This window comes from Salvelinus alpinus, chromosome 15 (genome assembly GCF_045679555.1).
Source record: "Salvelinus alpinus chromosome 15, SLU_Salpinus.1, whole genome shotgun sequence".
In the NCBI taxonomy this organism is placed as follows: domain Eukaryota; kingdom Metazoa; phylum Chordata; class Actinopteri; order Salmoniformes; family Salmonidae; genus Salvelinus; species Salvelinus alpinus.
The window spans coordinates 26,804,494-26,822,019 of record NC_092100.1 but is presented as its reverse complement, the minus strand read 5'-3'; the positions used below and the strand labels follow the sequence as shown (position 1 = coordinate 26,822,019).

Genomic DNA, 17,526 nt, shown 5'->3' with positions numbered 1-17,526 from the left:
TTTAAAAAAAAGTCTCTCCAGTGTTTCATTCACTTACCTGCCCTCTATTGATTTATGTGCTGTGTTCAATGAATGTCTGCATTTTCTAATGAAGGAATCTCTCTCCACATCTTTCCCTCTCTTATCTATCTCCCTCTCTTTCTCTCCTGTCTTTCCCTCCTCCACCCCCACCCCCCTCATCTTTCCTCCCCATCTCTCTCCCCCTCTCTCCTTCCTCTCTCCCTCCCTCCCCCCTCTCAGATCTGAACCTGCGCTACTTCTGGAGCTGGAGTGCGTTTGAGGACTACCTGCTGTTCTGCTTTGCCTTCACGGTGCTGTGTGCCTTCCTCACCCTGCTCCTGCTGGACTCTGTGCTGTTCGTGGAGGGCCTAGGCTCCCTGGCTATGCTGTTCGATGCCATCCTGGGGGTGCCACAGCTGCTGCAGAACTTCCACAACCACTCCACCCACGGCATGAGGTGAGTGAGTGGCCTGGCTGTAACACACTCCATGAACCCTGTGTGGTGTATACTGTATGTCAATAGGCAGTTGGTCGACAGAGTTTTTTTTCTTGACCGGTCGCAAATTTATTTAGATTTTTTAATGGCACACAAGACACCTGTCTGATTCACACCTGTCTGATTCGCGCCTTCTCAGTGGACTAATCATTGCGGAGGCCGCTGAGATGGCACAGTCCATCACTCTAAGACATTGTACATTGTATATATTGTATATGGTTTAGGGCTGTCCGTTGGCCGACCGAAAGTAATCTGTTCTTTCAACCAATCGATTGGTCGAAATTTTACAACTTGCATTTTTCCATATATAGACAAACCCTATGTGTTATAATTAAATCAACTACAGTGGGGAGAACAAGTATTTGATACACTGCCGATTTTTGAGGTTTTCCTACTTACAAAGCATGTAGAGGTCTGTCATTGTTATCATAGGTACACTTCAACTGTGAGAAACGGAATTTAAAACAAAAATCCAGAAAATCACATTGTATGATTTTTAAGTAATTAATTTGCATTTTATTGCATGACATAATAATTAATTTGCATTTTATTGCATGACATAAGTATTTGATCACCTACCAACCAGTAAGAATTCCGTCTCTCACAGACCTGTTAGTTTTTCTTTAAGAAGCCCTCCTGTTCTCCACTCATTACCTGTATTAACTGCACCTGTTTGAACTCATTACCTGTATAAAAGACACCTGTCCACACACTCAATCAAACAGACTCCAACCTCTCCACAATGGCCAAGACCAAAGAGCTGTGTAAGGACATCAGGGATAAAATTGTAGACCTGCACAAGGCTGGGATGGGCTACAGGACAATAGGCAAGCACACAACCGCATATTTTCACCATGTTTCCACCGCATAGGTAGCTTTCACAAAACCGACAAAATAGAGATATAATTAGTCACTAACCAAGAAACAACTTCATCAGATGACAGTCTTATAACATGTTATACAATACATTTATGTTTTGTTCGAAAAATTTGCATATTTGAGGTATAAATCATAGTTTTACATTGCAGCTACCATCACAAATAGCACCGAAGCAGCCAGAATAATTACAGAGAGCAACGTGAAATACATAAATACTCATCATAAAACATTTATGAAAAATACATGGTGTACAGCAAATGAAAGATCCAGTCAATAGATCCAGTCAATCCAGTCAATATTTCGGATTTTTTAAGTGTTTTACAGCGAAAACCCAATGTAGAATTATATTAGCTTACCACAATAGCCAAACACACAAACGCATTTATTCACCGCAAAGGTAGCTTTCGCAAAAACCAGCAAAAGATAAAAAATTAATCACTAACCTTTGGACAACTTCATCAGATGACAGTCTTATAACATCATGTTATACAATACACTTATGTTTTGTTCGAAAATTTGCATATTTAGCGCTGCAATCGTGGTTATACATTGTGAATATGTAGCAACATTTTCCCAGAATGTCCGGAGATATTTTGGACACTCACCTAATCTGACCAAATCTAATCTGACTCATCATAAACTTTACATAAAAATACTTGTGGTATGGCAAATGAAAGATACACTGGTTCTTAATGCAACCGCTGTGTTCGATTTTTTTAAATAACTTTACCATAACATACAGCTTGCGTTATTGTGAGACAGCACTCACCAACACGGCGGAGAATAGGAGTCAATATTTTACACAGAAATACGAAATAACATCATACATTTTTTCTTACTTTTTCTGAGCTTCCATCAGAATGTTGTACAAGGAGTCCTTGGTCCAGAATAAATCGTTGTTTGGTTTTAGAATGTCCATTTCTTCTGTCGAATTCGCGCCACAATGCTAGCCAAGGTTATTAACATTCCCATCCTCTCTTGGCGCAAAGAACGGAAAACTCAAAGTCCCAATAAACGTTGAATAAACTGATAAAACTCGGTTGAAAAAACCTACTTTATGATGTTATTATCAAATGTATCAAATAAAATCAGAGCCGGAGATATTCGCCGTGTATACCGACCGCTTTTCAGAAGACAATGTGGAGCTCCTTCGCGCACCTTGGAAAACTGACAAAATGGCTGACCTGTCACTCCAAAAGCTCTTGTTCGACCTCAGATCAAGCTAGACACCCCATTCCACCTTCCACTGCCTGTTGACATCTAGTGGAAGGCGTATGAAGTGCATGCATATCGATAAATATAAGGCAATTGAATAGGCAGGCCCTGAAACAGAGCCTCGTTTTCAGATTTTTCACTTCCTATATGGAAGTTTGCTGCAAAATGAGTTCTGTTTTTCTCACAGATATAATTCAAACAGTTTTAGAAACTTGAGAGTGTTTTCTATCCAATAGTAATAATAATATGCATATTGTATGATCTAGAATAGAGTACGAGGCCGTTTAAATTGGGCACGATTTTTTCCAAAGTGAAAACAGCGCCCCCCTATTGACAAGAAGTTATTAAGGTGTAAGAAAGAGAAAAAAAAACGGTGTCCAAAAACACAGATTTCCGATTCTTATGAAAACTTGAAATCGGCCCTAATTAATTGGCCATTCCGATTAATCGGTCGACCTCTAGACACTACAGGACTGTTATTGTTGCTGCATCATCTTTCAAATGACCAAGAACAGCCAAACATACAGATAGGATGCTGTGGATGATTTGAATGAAGAACATTAGATGGCAACAATAGCTGAGCAAAGTTTTAGACAGATAACTTCAAAAATGAGCGAGCTACATGACATTGAGCATGAAGTCATCCAGGTGTCCCACACAAATGTACCCAAATGTACCCAAGTGGCCGAATTGGTACAGTGATACATTTTGAAGGAAATAACTATATACAAAATACATAAATGCTATTCGAACACACACCCCAAAAAGAATATATATATATATGAAAAAATATATAATAATAATAATAAACAAACAAATAACAAGGGTAACTATTTACACATTTTCTATTTACAATATTGTATATTTTATAAATAAATAAATAGATAAATATTGTGAAGACCCTCAGCCCTCAGTCCTGGTGCCATGGCCCATAGCAGTTTCTTTCTGCTGTAAAGCAGAGGCTTACTGAACAGGTGGTGCAGGTGATGGGGCATTTCCTGTGACAAAGGGCACAACGTCGCCTCCCCACTGTGCCCTTTTTGCCCTGAGGCACATTCATGCCTGCAGAGATGAATCTGGGCAGGTGAACACCACTGGTTGACGGAGCAGAAGGTGCTGCAATGGACTTGCTGTAGCTAGCAAGCTCCTGGATGAGCAGCTCCCTGAAGGCTAGCTGTGAGATGTCTCTATCAATTTCCTCTATAATTTGGGTTAAATCTGTATACCTAGACTTTGTTTTAGCTTTTCCTGATTTATTCGCCAAAATTTAAATATATAAACTTGTTGAAAATGCTATTGAATATGTACTGCTATGCGTAAAACTCGTGGCTCCGTCAAGGAGGATTTGCAATGGCGAATGAACCTCTTTTACGCCAGAGTTTACGACAAAGGCTGGTCTTCAAATGTATAACCATTACATATTGCCGTTTACCACAGCTCATTGGCTATCTTCCAAGCTAGATTTCAAGATGATCAGTGGTCATTGGGCCAAAATACAGTCAATCAACGATAGACCGTTCCTACCATTGGTGCGCAATGAAGTCATTGATTGGTGTCTTCAAATCGGTTTGTTTCGGTCAATACGTCCCGGGAAAAGAGCCATCATGTATGGTTGTGTTAGTAACAACCAGAGGATTGCAATGAAACCAACCATGACTGGATAAACGTTTGTTTAGTGTGTGTAATTACCACGAACGTTTCGTCCAAAGTTGAATGAGACGGAAATCACGACGCAACCGCTTTACAAATGTTTTGTGTTAGGCTATAAAAAATTATTTTATCAAACAAAACGAACATTCACTGTGTAGTTAGGACACTTGGCTTTGCCACCAGAGGAAGATCTTCAATGGTAAGTGATTTATTTTATTGTTATTTCTGACTTTCGTGACGCTAATGCTTGGTTGGAAAATGCTAGTAATACTTGTGTGTGTGTGGCGCCGTCCTCAGAAAATCGCATGTTTGCTTTTGCAGTAAACCTTTTTGAAATCTGACACAGCGGCTGGATTAATAAGATGTTCATCTTTTAAATGATGTAAGATACATGTATTTACAAGAATGTTTAATACAACGAATGGTGTATTTAAAATGTTAGCTCTCTGTAGTTTCACCGGATGTTGGCCTGGTGGGACGTTAGCGTCTCACCTACCCTAGAGAAGTTAAATTACATTTTCATAGAACCGCTTGTTGCAATTTCGACGAGGCTCTCTTGTTCAGATATCGGTAAGTGGACTGGAGGCAGGAATTAAAGGGATAATGAATCCAGTTGTTTGTGTTGTCCGTTTCAGGAAAGTACCTTCGAATCCAAGATGGCGTAGCAGTCGGACGTGTCTTTGTCTTGTCTTGTCCCGTGTAAATAGTCTTCGTATTTTTCGTATACATTTCGTATATATTTTAATTTCACTTTCCATCTAGGAACTGAATATACATTCCTACATTCCGCCTCACCCAATGTGGTACGGACCTGCTATTTTTTTATACTTTAGAACCGTAACCCCAATCAGAAGCTAGCCAGATAACTAGCTACTAGCTAGTAGTCAGTTAGCCACTGCTGCGGTCTTCACCCTCAACTCGGACACAGCCAGCTTCAATACCGGGCCAATACCTGCCAGTCTGCAAGCGCGATATCAACCCAGAGCATATAGGACTGCTTTTTCTCTACCACATCACCGGATTCCTGACGCAAGCTCTGGACAATTACACCGTATCATCACAGCTAGCTAGCTGCAACCGAGTGGCTACTACTGGCTAACACCTCTGTCCCGAAGCAAGCACCAGTTAGCCTTGAGCTAGCCTCGAGCTAGGCCCATCTGCCGGCTAGCCGAAGAGGTCTACCAGCGAATTCTTGGGCTACAATACCTCTTTTGCCAATTGGACTGGACCTTTTTTTTTTTTTGCCGACACAGAGCCCTGCCAATCCATCACAACTGGTCTAAATCAGCTACAAGCTAATTTAGCCATTTTTTTGCCGCTGCTAGTAGCTTTTACCTTCTGCACAGACACCAGCCCTGTTATTAGCCTGGATATTACTCACCAATTTACCAGCATCGGACTGTCTCTCGACAACAACGCCGGATTCCTGCCGTAATCCCTGAGCCACTACTTCTGATCCTCACAGCTAGCTTGCAGCTAGCGCAGCTAGCGCCACTGCCACGAAGCTAGCACCAGTTAGCAAACACAATTCTACAATTCACAACCTCTCTTTCGCCATCCGGCTTGGATTCTCTGTCGACACGACCACATCTGAGCAGACCCCCTCCGTCTGAGCAGACCACCCCCCGGGCTACTAACTTTAAACGCCGCGTGCTAGCTTAGTGGAGGCCTCCCTGCTCCATCTACGGCTGCCCCCTGGACACTATGATCACTTGGCTACATAGCTGATGCATGCTTGACTGTCCATTAATTCACGGTACTCCATTCTGTTTATTTGTGTTTTATCTGTCGGCTCTGTGCTTTAACTCAGGATCTGTGTGTAGTTAATCCGACCCTCTCTGCCTAGTCGTCGCCATTTTTACCTGTTGTTGCTGTGTTAGACTAGCACCCTGTTATTGCTGCTGTTATCTAACCTGTTGTTTTAGCTAGCTCTCCCAATCAAGACCTGCAATCACTTTATGCCTTATTGTATGTCTCTCTCAAATATCAATATGCCTTGCATACTGTTGTTCAGGCTAGTTATCATTATCATTGTTTTGGTTTGCAATGGACCCTGTAGTTCCACTCTCCGTACCTCTGATACCTCCTTTGTCCCACCCCCCACACATGCGGTGACCTCACCCATTGAGACCAGCATGTCCAGAGATACAACCTCTCTTATCATCACCCAGTGCCTGGGCTTGCCTCCGCTGTACCCGCGCCCCACCATACCCCTGTCTGCACATTATGCCCAGAATCTATTCTACCACGCCCATAAATCTGCTCCTTTTATTCTTTGTCCCCAACGCTCTAGGCGACCAGTTTTGATAGCCTTTAGCCGCACCCTCATCCTACTACTCCTCTGTTCCTCGGGTGATGTGGAGGTAAACCCAGGCCCTGCATGTCCCCAGTCACCCTCATTTGTTGACTTCTGTGATCGAAAAAGCCTTGGCCTCATGCATGTCAACATCAGAAGCCTCCTCCCTAAGTTTGCCTTACTCACCGCTTTAGCACACTCTGCCAACCCTGATGTCCTTGCCGTGTCCGAATCCTGGCTAAGGCCACCAAAAATTCTGAGATTTCCATACCCAACTATAACACTTTCCGTCAAGATAGAACTGCCAAAGGGGGAGGAGTTGCAATCTACTGCAGAGATAGCCTGCAAAGTTCTGTCATACTTTCCAGGTCTATGCCCAAACAGTTCGAACTTCTAATTTTAAAAATGAATCTCTCCAGAAATAAGTCTCTCACTGTTGCCGCCTGCTACCGACCCCCCTCAGCTCCCAGCTGTGCCCTGGACACCATCTGTGAATTGATCGCTCCCCATCTAGCTTCAGAGTTTGTTCTGTTAGGTGACCTAAACTGGGATATGCTTAACACCCCGGCAGTCCTACAATCCAAGCTTGATGCCCTCAATCTCACACAAATCATCAAGGAACCCACCAGGTACAACCCTAAATCCGTAAACATGGGCACCCTAATAGACATTATCCTGACCAACCTGCCCTCCAAATACACCTCTGCTGTCTTCAATCAAGATCTCAGCGATCACTGCCTCATTGCCTGTATCCGCCACGGGTCTGCGGTCAAACGACCACCCCTCATCACTGTCAAACGCTCCCTAAAACACTTCTGCGAGCAGGCCTTTCTAATCGACCTGGCCCGGGTACCCTGGAAGGATATTGACCTCATCCCGTCAGTTGAGGATGCCTGGTCATTCTTTAAATGTTACTTCCTCACCATATTAGACAAGCATGCTCCGTTCAAAAAATGCAGAACCAAGAACAGATATAGCCCTTGGTTCACTCCAGACCTGACTGCCCTCGACCAGCACAAAAACATCCTGTGGCGAACTGCAATAGCATCGAAGAGCCCCCGCGATATGCAACTGTTCAGGGAAGTCAGGAACCAATACACGCAGTCAGTCAGGAAAGCAAAGGCCAGCTTTTTCAAGCAGAAATTTGCATCCTGTAGCTCTAACTCCAAAAAGTTCTGGGATACTGTAAAGTCCATGGAGAACAAGAGCACCTCCTCCCAGCTGCCCACTGCACTGAGGCTAGGTAACACGGTCACCACCGATAAATCCGTGATAATCGAAGACTTCAACAAGCATTTCTCAATGGCTGGCCATGCCTTCCTCCTGGCGACTCCAACCTTGGCCAACAGCCCAGCCCCCCCCCCCGCTGCTACTCGCCCAAGCCTCCCCAGCTTCTCCTTTACCCAAATCCAGATAGCAGATGTTCTGAAAGAGCTGGAAAACCTGGACCCATACAAATCAGCTGGGCTTGACAATCTGGACCCCCTATTTCTGAAACTGTCCGCCGCCATTGTCGCACCCCCTATCACCAGCCTGTTCAACCTCTCCTTCGTATCATCTGAGATCCCCAAGGATTGGAAAGCTGCCGCGGTCATCCCCCTCTTCAAAGGGGGAGACACCCTGGACCCAAACTGTTACAGACCTATATCCATCCTGCCCTGCCTATCTAAGGTCTTCGAAAGCCAAGTCAACAAACAGATCACTGACCATCTCGAATCCCACCGTACCTTCTCCGCTGTGCAATCCGGTTTCCGAGCCGATCATGGGTGCACCTCAGCCACGCTCAAGGTACTAAACGATATCATAACCGCCATCGATAAAAGACATTACTGTGCAGCCGTCTTCATCGACCTGGCCAAGGCTTTCGACTCTGTCAATCACCATATTCTTATCGGCAGACTCAGTAGCCTCGGTTTTTCTAATGACTGCCTTGCCTGGTTCACCAACTACTTTGCAGACAGAGTTCAGTGTGTCAAATCGGAGGGCATGTTGTCCGGTCCTCTGGCAGTCTCTATGGGGGTACCACAGGGTTCAATTCTCGGGCCGACTCTTTTCTCTGTATACATCAATGATGTTGCTCTTGCTGCGGGCGATTCCCTGATCCACCTCTACGCAGACGACACCATTCTATATACTTCCGGCCCTTCCTTGGACACTGTGCTATCTAACCTCCAAACGAGCTTCAATGCCATACAACACTCCTTCCGCGGCCTCCAACTGCTCTTAAACGCTAGTAAAACCAAATGCATGCTTTTCAACCGTTCGCTGCCTGCACCCGCACGCCCGACTAGCATCACCACCCTGGACGGTTCCGACCTAGAATATGTGGACATCTATAAGTACCTAGGTGTCTGGCTAGACTGCAAACTCTCCTTCCAGACTCATATCAAACATCTCCAATCCAAAATCAAATCAAGAATCGGCTTTCTATTCCGCAACAAAGCCTCCTTCACTCACGCCGCCAAACTTACCCTAGTAAAACTGACTATCCTACCGATCCTCGACTTCGGCGATGTCATCTACAAAATAGCTTCCAATACTCTACTCAGCAAACTGGATGCAGTTTATCACAGTGCCATTCGTTTTGTTACTAAAGCACCTTATACGACCCACCACTGCGACCTGTATGCCCTAGTCGGCTGGCCCTCGCTACATGTTCGTCGTCAGACCCACTGGCTCCAGGTCATCTACAAGGCTATGCTAGGTAAAGTGCCGCCTTATCTCAGTTCACTGGTCACGATGGCTACACCCACCCGCAACACGCGCTCCAGCAGGTGTATCTCACTGATCATCCCTAAAGCCAAAACCTCATTTGGACGCCTTTCCTTCCAGTTCTCTGCTGCCTGCGACTGGAACGAATTGCAAAAATCTCTGAAGTTGGAGACTTTTATCTCCCTCAACAACTTTAAAAATCTGCTATCCGAGCAGCTAACCGATCGCTGCAGCTGTACATAGTCCATCTGTAAACTACCCACCCAATTTACCTACCTCACCCCCCATACTGCTTTTATTTATTTACTTTTCTGCTCTTTTGCACACCAGTATCTCTTCTTGCACATGATCATCTGATGATTTATCACTCCAGTGTTAATCTGCTAAATTGTAATTATTCGATTTATTGCCTACCTCATGCCTTTTGCACACATTGTATATAGATTCTCTTTTTTTCTACCATGTTATTGACTTGTTTATTGTTTACTCCATGTGTAACTCTGTGTTGTCTGTTCACACTGCTATGCTTTATCTTGGCCAGGTCGCAGTTGCAAATGAGAACTTGTTCTCAACTAGCCTACCTGGTTAAATAAAGGTGAAATAAAAAAAATATATATATATAAATTATATAAAACTCACTCCGGTACTTCGCTATATCACATTTGAGATTGTCCGTAAGCTTGAGTTCATTTGCACACAAAAAATCATACAATGATGGAAAGACCTGTGTGTTGTCCTTGTTAATGCAGACAGAGAAGAGCTCCAACTTCTTAATCATAGCCTCAATTATGTCCTGCACATTGCATATTGTTGCAGAGAGTCCCTGTAATCATAGATTCAGATAATTCAGGTGAAAAAAACCATCACCCAGTGAAGTGAAGATTACGGTCAGTAAAGAAAACTTTAAGCTCGTCTCTCAATTTAAAAAATCGTGTCAATACTTTTCCCCTTGATAACCAGCGCACTTCTGTATGTTGTAAAAGCGTTACATGGTCGCTGCCCATATCATTGCATAGTGCAGAAAATACAAGAGAGTTCAGGGGCCTTGCTTTAACAAAGTTAACCATTTTCACTGTAGTGTTCAAAACGTCTTTCAAGCTGTCAGGCATTCCTTTGGCAGCAAGAGCCTCTTGGTGGATGCTGCATTGTACCCAAGTTGCGTCAGGACCAACTGCTTGCGTTTCCACTCCACTACGTCTCCCTGTCATAGCTTTTGTGGCATCAGTACAGATACCAACACATCTTGACAACCAAAGTCCATTTGATGTCACAAAGCTGTCCAGTACTTTAAAAATATCCTCTCCTGTTGTCCTGGTTTCCAGTGGTTTGCAGAAGAGGATGTGTTCCTTAATTGACCCCCCATAAACGTAACGGACATATACCAGGAGCTGTGCCAAGCCCGCCACGTCTGTTGACTCATCCAGCTGTAACGCATAGAATTCACTGGCTTGTATGCGAAGAAGTAATTGTTTCAAAACATCTCCTGCCATATCACTGATGCGTCGTGAAACAGTGTTGTTTGAAGAAGTCATTGTCTATATAGTTTTTTTGTCCTTGTATTTTTGCACATATAACACACTGCGGCTGAGGAAAGGCACTACACCCAATGTAGTTCTCATCATATTTGCACCTCTTCGATGGTCCAACGTCCCTGTCTGTTGTTCGGTGCGTTCCCGTGTAAGGGGGCAGTAGGTCTTCGGCTGCATCAGATTCACAACTATCAGTGTCCATGGTAGCTGGGCTAGCAACAAATGTAGAACTACTGATGCTAGCATTGGATGTGCTCGTGAAAGCAGAACAACTTGTGTTGTCAACAGGTGCAGGTGTAGTACTGCTGGTAGTAGCAGTACTACCAGTAGAGCTGGTATGTGTCTCTATGGATGCGGGCCTTACTTTTTTAACCATTTTTACATTTTCGAGCAAACGGAATGAGCAACAGCTACATTTGTCTACAATGTTAGTGGAATTCCCACGAGAGAATAATGGTTAATGGGATTGGATGTTAATTATTTGACGAGGCTACCTGTATTTGACATTGTGTTGTTATTTCGCTGAACACTAGATGGTTTGGCAGTGAAACGAGGCTACTCAGGCGAGAAAAAAACATCTCCCAAATGGTTATCCCCGTTGGGAAATATAAATGGACTGTTTGAAAATGTGAAGAATAAAACAAATTAAAATCACATTTATATTTGGCGTACCTCCGACGGCATTGCGCGTACCCCAGTTTGGGAATACCTGGTCTACAGCTTATCATTAATTATTCTAACTCGGGCGAGCAAAACCTCAAGACTTTCTTAGTACTAGAGATCAAGCACCAGCTGTTGTTAATAAAGAGACACACCACCACCCCTGATCTCACCAGACTGTCGTTCTGTCCTGCCAGATAGATGTAAATTATCCATGTCCTTGTTCAGCCATGACTCCAAGAAGCGTAGTATATTACAGTTCTTAATGTCCCGTTGATAGGATAGTCTAGAACGGAGCTCGTCCAGTTTATTTTCCATCGATTGCACATTCGTCAATAGAAAAGAGGGTAGAGGCAATTTATTCATTCGCCGCCGTAGTCTCACCAGGGTGCTCACGCGCCGGCCTCTATAGCGCCGTCTTCAGCTTCTACGAGTGTCGGTGATTAGGGCCTGGTCCGGGATAATCAATATGTCTTTTGTCTCTGACTTATTGAAATAGAAGTCCTCGTCCAAATCGAGGTTAGTGATAGCTGTTCTGATCTCCAGAAGCTTTTTTCGGTGACAGGAAACGATTGCGGAAACATTATGTACTAATAAAAAGCATGAGCTGGCACACATCCAGATAATTTGTTTTAGTTTAGAGGTGCTGACTGACAGTGAATAAAGTGTAAGCCATGTAAATAAATAAAGAGCGTTGCACACTCTATAAACATATAAACTCACAGTAATGTATTGGGTAAAACACCAACGTTTCGGCATCACTGTGCCTTCTTCAGGGTAATGTCATGAACGCTTAAACCAGGTTATGTAGATAAACAGTGCAATTAGTGCAACCAATGACAATAGTGAGGGGTGTGTCATAAATATTAGGTTGATTTAGAATGAATTGAGTGAAACTGTTAAAAGACAATAGTTTACAGCATATAAAATATATTAGGCTATTGTTATCATATGGAAACATAATAAGATATTATACATAATATTAGCATCAATATACATTATTGTTTAATTTTATTTCACATATATATGTAATTGTTTCCAATTTCATTACATTTTTGTTACATGTAATCTTTTGGTTCAACCAGAATGCATAATAAGCATCATCAACAGTGGAAACATATCGGGTGTACGCTGATTAGCTGTAGAAAGAATATATTCATTTATGAGACTTGTTCATAAAAAAGAGAGAAGAAAGAAGAATTGTTCGTTAGAAGGGCCTGAGATCAAAGTCAATATTTAGACCACTAGGGGTCAATGTTTTTAGAAAGGATATCCAGTAGGCCTCCCTCTGTAGTAGTAGGATCTCGATGTTACCTCTTCTCCTTGGTAGAGTAACATGCTCAATGCCTATGTATTTTAGGGAGGAGATAGGATGGTTAGCTTCAACAAAGTGAGCTGCTACTGGATAGTCATTGTTCTTACACCTGATTTTGCTGCAGTGTTCAGCTATGTGTTGTTTTAATTGTCTTTTTGTTTGTCCTACGTAGGATTTCCCACATGAACAGGTGATGAGATAGATTACTCCCTTTGTTTTGCATGAGATGATACCCCTAACAGGGATTTTTCGATCTGTGTCTGAAGAAGGATGTTTTTGTAGTGGTATTGTAATGTACGCGTTGTGCACGTTGGTGTTTCACCTAATCAATTACTGGTAGTTTATATATATGTATATATATATATACAAAAAAAGTTAAGATCAGCAAAAAACAATACACAAAATAGAACAATTTGTCAGGAGCCCGTAAAACAGCCGCCATTCCTTTCGGCGCCATTCTGTCTGTGTCCTGGGTGTCTGGGATGATGGTGTTGATGTGAGCCATGACCAGCCTTTCAAAGCATTTCATGGTTGAAATGCGGGTAGGAGCTTTGGGCCAGTAACTGAAAGGTTGCTGGATCGAATCCCCGAGCTGACAAGGTAAAAATCAGTCGTTCAGCTCCTTAGCAAGGCAGTTAACCCACTGTTCCCTGGGTGCTGAAGACGTGGATGTCGATTAAGCCAGCCCTCCGCACCTCTCTGATTGAGGGGTTGGGTTAAATGTGGAAGACACATTTCAGTTGAATGCATTCAGTTGTACAACTGACTAGGTACAGTGGGGAGAACAAGTATTTGATACACTGCCGATTTTGCAGGTTTTCCTACTTACAAAGCATGTAGAGGTCTGTAATTTTTATCATAGGTACACTTCAACTGTGAGAGACGGAATCTAAAACAAAAATCCAGAAAATCACATTGTATGATTTTTAAGTAATTCATTTGCATTTTATTGCATGACATAAGTATTTGATCACCTACCAACCAGTAAGAATTCCGGCTCTCACAGACCTGTTAGTTTTTCTTTAAGAAGCCCTCCTGTTCTCCACTCATTACCTGTATTAACTGCACCTGTTTGAACTCGTTACCTGTATAAAAGACACCTGTCCACACACTCAATCAAACAGACTCCAACCTCTCCACAATGGCCAAGACCAGAGAGCTGTGTAAGGACATCAGGGATAAAATTGTAGACCTGCACAAGGCTGGGATGGGCTACAGGACAATAGGCAAGCAGCTTGGTGAGAAGGCAACAACTGTTGGCGCAATTATTAGAAAATAGAAGAAAATAGAAGAAGTTCAAGATGATGGTCAATCACCCTCGGTCTGGGGCTCCATGCAAGATCTCACCTCGTGGGGCATCAATGATCATGAGGAAGGTGAGGGATCAGCCCAGAACTACACGGCAGGACCTGGTCAATGACCTGAAGAGAGCTGGGACCACAGTCTCAAAGAAAACCATTAGTAACACACTACGCCGTCATGGATTAAAATCCTGCAGCGCACACAAGGTCCCCCTGCTCAAGCAGGCGCATGTCCAGGCCCGTCTGAAGTTTGCCAATGACCATCTGGATGATCCAGAGGAGGAATGGGAGAAGGTCATGTGGTCTGATGATTCAAAAATAGAGCTTTTTGGTCTAAACTCCACTCGCCGTGTTTGGAGGAAGAAGAAGGATGAGTACAACCCCAAGAACACCATCCCAACCGTGAAGCATGGAGGTGGAAACATCATTCTTTGGGGATGCTTTTCTGCAAAGGGGACAGGACGACTGCACCGTATTGAGGGGAGGATGGATGGGGCCATGTATTGCGAGATCTTAGCCAACAACCTCCTTCCCTCAGTAAGAGCATTGATGATGGGTCGTGGCTGGGTCTTCCAGCATGACAACGACCCGAAACACACAGCCAGGGCAACTAAGGAGTGGCTCCGTAAGAAGTATCTCAAGGTCCTGGAGTGGCCTAGCCAGTCTCCAGACCTGAACCCAATAGAAAATCTTTGGAGGGAGCTGAAAGTCCGTATTGCCCAGCGACAGCCCCGAAACCTGAAGGATCTGGAGAAGGTCTGTATGGAGGAGTGGGCCAAAATCCCTGCTGCAGTGTGTGCAAACCTGGTCAAGAACTACAGGAAACGTATGATCTCTGTAATTGCAAACAAAGGATTCTGTACCAAATATTAAGTTCTGCTTTTCTGATGTATCAAATACTTATGTCATGCAATAAAATGCTAATTAATTACTTAAAAATCATACAATGTGATTTTTGGGATTTTTGTTTTAGATTCCGTCTCTCACAGTTGAAGTGTACCTATGATAAAAATTACAGACCTCTACATGCTTTTTAAGTAGGAAAATCTGCAAAATCGGCAGTGTATCAAATACTTGTTCTCCCCACTGTACCTAGTCAGTTGTACAACTGAATGCATTCAACTGAAATGTGTCTTCCACATTTAACCCAACCCCTCTGTATCTCCCTTTCCCTTCTTGGGCATGACGACTATTATGGTCTGCTTGAAAAAGTTGGTATTACAGACCGAGTCAGGAGCTATCACAACAAGGACATTACAGACTAGCACCAGCGCTGTGACATTGTATTATAAAAATATGAATTACAGAGGGAGAAACGTTGTTTAAATGAACCCTCGTTCCTCCGTTGCATGTTTAAACCGTGCTCATGATGGGTGATTTGGCTCATAAAGGGCTGTGCTGCCTGGAGCATTTTGCCACTCTGACTTACACTTGAAGTCGGATGTTTACATACACTTAGGTTGGAGTCATTAACTTGTTTTTCAACCACTTCAATCACTTCATTGAACCCTGTGGTACCCCCATAGAGACTGCCAGAGGTCTGGACAACAGGCTCTCTGATTTGACACACTGAACTCTGACTGAGAACTAGTTGGTGAACCAGGCGAGTCAGTCATTTGAGAAACCAAGGCTGTTGAGTCTGCCGATAAGAATATGGTGATTGACAGAGTCGAAAGCCTTGGCCAGAACAATGAAGACGGCTGCACAGTATTGTCTTTTAACGATGGCGGTTATATCGTTTAGCACCTTGAGCGTGGCTGAGGTTCCCCCGTGACCAGCTCGGACACCGGAATGCACAGCGGAGAAGGTACGGTGGGATTCGAAATGGTCAGGGATCTGTTTATTGACTTTAGAAAGGCAGGACAGGATGGTTATAGGTCTGTAACAGTTTGAGTCTAGAGTGTCACCCCCTTTGAAGAGGGGAATGACCGCGGCAGCTTTCCAATCTTTGGGGATCTCGGACGATACGAAAGAGAGGTTGAACAGACTGGTAATAGGGGTTGCAACAAAGGCGGCGGATAATTTTTGAAAGAGAAGGTCCAGATTGTCTAGCCCAGCTGATTTGTACGGGTCCAGGTTTTGCAGCTCTTTCAGAACATCAGCTATCTGGGTTTGGGTGAAGGAGAAGCTGGGGATGCTTGGGAAAGTTGCTGTGGGGGGTGCAGAGCAGTTGGCCGGGGTTGGGGTAGCCAGGAGGAAAGCATGGCCAGCTGTAGAGAAATGTTTATTGAAATTCTCGATTATCGTGGATTTATTGGTGGTGACAGTGTTTCCTAGCCTCAGTGCAGTTGGCAGCTGGGAGGAGGTGCTCTCATTCTCCATGGACTTTACAGTGTCCCAAAACGTTTTGGAGTTAGAGCTACAGGATGCAAATTTCAGTTTGAAAAAGCTAGCCTTTGCTTTTCCTGACTGACTGCGTATATTGGTTCCTGGCTTCCCTGAAAAGTTGCATATCGTGGGAACTATTCGATGCTAGTGCAGTTAAGCAGTTAAAGTTAAACAATTTATAGGCAATGCTACCAAATACTAATTGAGTGTATGTAAACTTCTGACCACTGGGAATGTGATGAAAGAAATAAAATCTGAAATAATATTTATTTCTACTATTATTCTGACATTTCACATTCTTAAAATAAAGTGGTGATCCTAACTGACCCAAGACAGGGAAGGAATTTTTACTAGGATTAAATGTCAGGAATTGTGAAAAACTGAGTTTAAATGTATTTGGCAAAGGTCTATGTAAACTTCTGACTTCAACTGTATCTGCATGGAACTGAGGACAGAACAAGAAGGATTGCTTCTGTTACTGTACTGAGCTGTCTCATAGTGTGGTTATTCTGTCCTGAGGACAAATGGAGGTGATTGTATTTACTGTACTGTACTCAGACCCAAGGTCAAGTCAGAGCTCAATAATGTCTCTGTGGTCACGATATTATAAAAAGGCTTTTTAATATAGAGGCTGTAACATCAATTATCCAAGTAATTATATTCAGGCTAATACTAATTATGATCATTTCCTCATTAGTTGTCATGTCCCTGGGGTGGTCAGTGCCCAAACTGCAGCGCTGGGTAGTAGTTTGACCTTCCCATGCTGTGATAACCTCATAGCATCATTGAGGAACTCCCTAGGGGATCAGCATTCCGCATCATTCCCCACAGTTGTCCTATAGAGATACAGGTCTCTGGTTATAAAACTAGGGATGTTCCGTACTTGCATGTGTGGAACTGGTGAGACATTCTGGTTCGACAGACAGACATACATTCTGGTTAGACAGACAGACAGACATTCTGGTTAGACAGACAGACAGACATTCTGGTTAGACAGACAGACGGACAGACAGACATTCTGGTTAGACGGACAGACAGACAGACAGACATTCTGGTTAGACAGACAGACAGACAGACATTCTGGTTAGACAGACAGACAGACAGACATTCTGGTTAGACAGACAGACAGACAGACAGACATTCTG

General features: G+C 43.4%; 1 protein-coding gene across 1 annotated transcript in view; it reads left to right on the top strand.

Moving 5' to 3' along the window:
* LOC139539841 (solute carrier family 66 member 2-like) overlaps nt 1-17,526 on the top strand; it is a 107,744-nt gene that overhangs the window by 28,720 nt on the left and 61,498 nt on the right. Inside the window, exon 4 of the mRNA XM_071343179.1 lies at nt 241-457. Coding sequence (XP_071199280.1) covers nt 241-457 — 217 coding nt within the window. The remainder of the gene's footprint in view (nt 1-240; nt 458-17,526) is intronic.